The following is a 4756-nucleotide window of genomic DNA, read 5'->3' on the forward strand; positions in this document are numbered from 1 at the left end:
TGTGGATAAGAGGACGTACGATTTGGATGAGCCGTAGGTTTCGCTGGATAGAGTGCCGCCGTCACGGACCACGCGAAACATGCATTATCACTGGTTTCTAAATTTATCAGAGCTTTCCTACTCGTGATAGCGGATGGCAGATTAATTTTACAACCCGCGTGCAACGGGTTAAAACGATTAATGTTAACTAGTAAATAATGAATTTTGTGCAAAGTCCATCCACTATCACGCTCTTGAAATTCACTTAATTTTTGTATAATAACGTCTAAAATGTTTTTCCTATACCAATCACTAAAATTATCAGTCTTATACAATGTAGCATTAGTCGTACTAATGTTTTTATCATCACTCTGGTCCTTAGAGATGAATTGTCCGTTAAATACACAATTAACCTTAACACTATTTGCACTAACAAATACCTTATCTATACGCGTACGCACTAATACTTCCGCGTCTACTAAAAAATCCTTAGGCTCTATATAATTACTATTAACTACCATGCCGCTGCATATTCGACTTCGAAACGCTGAATCAAGCTCCTCCCAGGTAAGTCCTTGTACGTCATTGCTACAACCAGCCCCTGATTTAATATAATTCAATTCTCTCTGCGCTCGTAGCAACAGACACTTTATACACGCGATTTCGGCGAAATTCTTCTGACGCGTTCCAACGGGTAAAGCTTGATCCGCGCTGCTCAATCGTCGAATATGCTCGCGACATTCCAGTACCCACGCGTCGTACTCATTCGCACTATTAATTGTAAAAAATTTTCTTCGCAATTCCGTCGACATTTTGTGTGTTTCTTAAAGAAATGACTATGTCATACGGTGAACAACAACAACAATAAATTAATAATTGCGAATGCGTCTCTCGCGAAGAGTAACGCTTATATATATCGAATAGAGAATGGAAGTAGGGGTATCTACACATCCCATTGTTTCGTCTGAGATGCATACTGACATTGATATACATTGTTTTTTTTTTTTTTTCAGAAGTCTTTTATTCCTTTATATATTGATCATATACAGATTTCATATAGTAGACATTTTGCAGTGAACATATACCATAATGATTCATACACTTGGGTAACGGTGGTTCGAAATTTTTACTCCATCCAAGACTAAATTTACCCCACTCACACTCCTTCGCATTGTATATATTTTCTAAGTTGCAAATTTTTCTCAACCAATCATATTTCTCCCGTCCTTTCACGAAAATCCAATCCTCTCCCTCGTACGACGTTACATACTTTCTTATTACATCTTTATGCTTGTAATAAGGTGAATGACCGTCGGTCCAATTGAATCCATGTCGATTAAAATAAAGCCAACTTTAAAAAAGAAAAAATTATATACAAAACATTACATTTTTAAAAAAAAAATACTTACTCGTTCTGTTCTCTCTCGAGATCGCTCAACCAAGCTTCTTGAAATGGTGGTGAAAATACATTGTGATACACTTCATTATCACGCAACACCGCAAATTCTTTAACTATAAAACTCTTGTCGGTCAATACAAAACCTTGAAAATCAACGAATGTCGGTGTCATTATCGTCAGTCGCTCGATGCAATACTGAACGATCTTTTTTTTTTTTGTTACATTTAAGAAAGTTTAATGTTTTTTTTAGGAGGGGATATTTTCTAAGAATTTTTTTCCCATTGTTAGTTTCTTCGGAAAAAAATATCTTCCAGAGATTAAGACTCCTTATCGAATGTATTTTTTTCCCATTGTTAGTTTCTTCGGAAAAAAAAAATATCTTCCAGAGATTAAGAAACAATGGACTCCTTATCGAATGTAACTTTATATTTTTAAAAAATCTTTCTCTCTCTACGGAGATATTTCTTCGGAGATGCTTCATTTCAGTTTTTATCTTCGTCGAGAATAGCGCAACAATGCATAGAATAACTCACATAATGGATATAGAAGGTTTCTTAGTTTATAAAAAAGAACTTAAATATAAAGATATAGCTATAATTGATTTAAAAAGTAATCAAATTTCTTACGCATCTTTTCGTTTGCGTGACAGTATGAAAAACCTTAGTGAAAAAGACAAAAAAACTGTGTGGTTTTTGCTAAATATGGTGCATGGTATAAAATACAGTGATACGGGATTCGAGAAATACGAGCAGGAGGATGTGGAAGATTTTATTAGAGGTTGCCTAACGTGCGAGAATCCCGTAGTAGCCTACAAGGGAGGGAACATTGAAAAAAATCTATTGAATAGGATGAATGTGGATAATATTAATTTAGAAGTGTATGGTTGCCCTAAGTTTAAGGATTTAATTGAATTATATGATTTTGAAAAAACACCGTGCAATTTACACGTTCGAGAGAAGAACTTGAACAATGAACGTATCCACTGCCCGTACGAGGAGGTGTCAGTTTTTGCCAAGTGGATACAATCAAAAATGTGACTCTTTAAAATTCATCGGAGGAATAAAGAGGGGAAAACAAGTCCTCGCAGCCTCATTCAATGTTACAACATCGTCGGTGACAGTAAGAAAAAATGAGCTGCGAAAAGTGTAAATTAATCATGATTCAAGAGGATATTGTTCCTCTTTCACCCACTCTTCCCAGAGAATTGACAGAGGAATACGTCAATCGAATTAACGATTTCTTCAATCGTTACTTCGAAGAGTATGAACGGAAACTGCACCATTATTTGCATAAAAACTGTAAGTATTTATTTAATATTTTTATATTTATTATTTGTTTGTATTTTTTTTTCTTCAAAAAATAAAGTGAAGAAAGACGAAGAGACTGAGGAAAAAGATATTGAGTCAAAGGAGACGAAGAAGGAAGAAGATAAAGAGGAGAAAAAAATAGAGGAGGAGGAGGAAAAAGATATTGAGTCGAAGAAGGAAGAAGAAGAAGATAAAGAGGAGAAAAAAATAGAGGAGGAGGAAGAATGTAAGTATTAACTTTATCTTTTTTACCTTTTCATAATTATTACCTGTTTGTATTTTTAAATTAAAGTGAAGAAAGACGAAGAGACCGGGGAAGATATTGAGTCAAAGGAGATGAAGAAGGAAGAAGAAAAAAATAAAGTGAAGAAAGACGAAGAGACTGAGGAAAAAGATATTGAGTCAAAGGAGACGAAGAAGGAAGAAGATAAAGAGGAGAAAAAAATAGAGGAGGAGGAGGAGGAAAAAGATATTGAGTCGAAGCAGACGAAGAAGGAAGAAGAAGATAAAGAGGAGAAAAAAATAGAGGAGGAAGAATGTAAGTATTAACTTTATCTTTTTTACCTTTTCATAATTATTACCTGTTTGTATTTTTAAATTAAAGTGAAGAAAGACGAAGAGAAACAGACCGGGGAAGATATTGAGTCAAAGGAGATGAAGAAGGAAGAGGAGAAAAAAATAGAGGAGGAGGAAAAAGATAATGTGTCAAAGCAGACTAAGAAGGAAGATGAATCACCAAATTTCTTTTTCTTTTATTATTAAATTTTTATAGAATAGTTTAAAAATTATTGTAGAAATATTATTAAAAATATATATTAATTTTATTTAAAAAACTACAACGATTGTTCAACTAGCAAACCCCTGCTCCTCAACCTTGAATTCACGTGAAAAACGTTATCATCCAAAGTATGGACGAGGTAGTAGAAGAGGAGGAGGAGGCTGTTAATAGCTATTGTGAAGTGGAGAAATCTAATACGTATTGATAGAGAAAATAATAATAATTATACATTTCGTATTGAGCTTACATCTCTACCATTCTCAGTCTACCGAGTTTGCTTGACGTGACAGTTTCAACAAGAAAAAAATGGGTGCAATTAAATTGTACAGATTAACTACTGAACAAAATATTGAACAAAATATTGAAAACATTCAGAATATGGATGAATTTGTGGAGGAAGAAGAAGAAGAAGTAGATTTGGAAGGAGATTGGGGTGAAGTGAATAACAACGCGTTGACCGCGATTGTCAGAATGTTGAGGAAGAAGCTTCAGCGGCAAAAATCAACATCAAATATTGATGATGATGATGATGATGATGATGATGATGATGAGGCTAATCTATTAGATTATAGTAGTGAAGTAGAGTGGGAGCCAGAAATTTGGGAATAAATTTCTCCAGAAAATATAATACGGTTCGACGAGGATAATGACGTTCTCCAGCTACTGTCGAATTCATTTACGGAAACCTCCAACAATCGGTAAGAATCGATGAAAAAAAAAAAAAACTATCAAGTGCTTGGATAAGTAGTATAATTTTTCCTAATTTTTTTTTTCTCGTAGATGATACCGCTCCTACTACTGCTACTCTCACTACCACTTCATTTTTATAATATTTTATTATTATTAAATTCAATTATAACTTTTTTTTTTTATGTATGTTATTAAAAATATATTTATAAATTTTAATTAAAATAACAAAAAAATATCGTTCATTTCACAACCTCAAAATTCTATTTCTCCTTCTCCTTCTATTATTATTATTATTATTAACGTTCGTCGTATCAGGTCTCTATTGAAATTCTCTTTGACTGCGTTCCGCTTCTCGGATAGGAGGCTAATATGTTTTGATAAAGAGTTAACTAATATGTATTGATAAAGAAAGGTATCTGACTAACTAAAATGTACGTGCGTAATCGGTCAGTTCATATTTCATTGGGAGATCGTTTTGCATCTGAGCGACTAGTGACGAAAAATCTTGAGATCATTTTAACGCTAACAACGACAGTGACAATGTTCCGTGCTACATCTAAAAAACGAGACATTTTTAAGGATAATCCTGATTTTGATGCCTTG

The 4756-nt window shown here is 33.7% G+C and overlaps 1 protein-coding gene across 1 annotated transcript; it reads left to right on the forward strand.

Moving 5' to 3' along the window:
• Positions 1 to 2987: 2987 nt before the first annotated feature.
• On the forward strand, positions 2988 to 3523 carry LOC136780777 (uncharacterized). The gene is made up of 2 exons (XM_066739330.1): positions 2988 to 3223; positions 3290 to 3523. Exons 1-2 carry the CDS (start codon positions 3022 to 3024, stop codon positions 3445 to 3447), a joined length of 360 nt encoding a protein of 119 aa, XP_066595427.1. The 5' UTR covers positions 2988 to 3021; the 3' UTR covers positions 3448 to 3523.
• The last annotated feature ends 1233 nt before the right edge of the window (positions 3524 to 4756 follow it).

Source organism: Prorops nasuta, unplaced genomic scaffold (genome assembly GCF_024137725.1).
Source record: "Prorops nasuta isolate Cenicafe-Biocafe unplaced genomic scaffold, Cenicafe_Pnas_1.2 PNAS00020, whole genome shotgun sequence".
Classification (NCBI taxonomy): domain Eukaryota; kingdom Metazoa; phylum Arthropoda; class Insecta; order Hymenoptera; family Bethylidae; genus Prorops; species Prorops nasuta.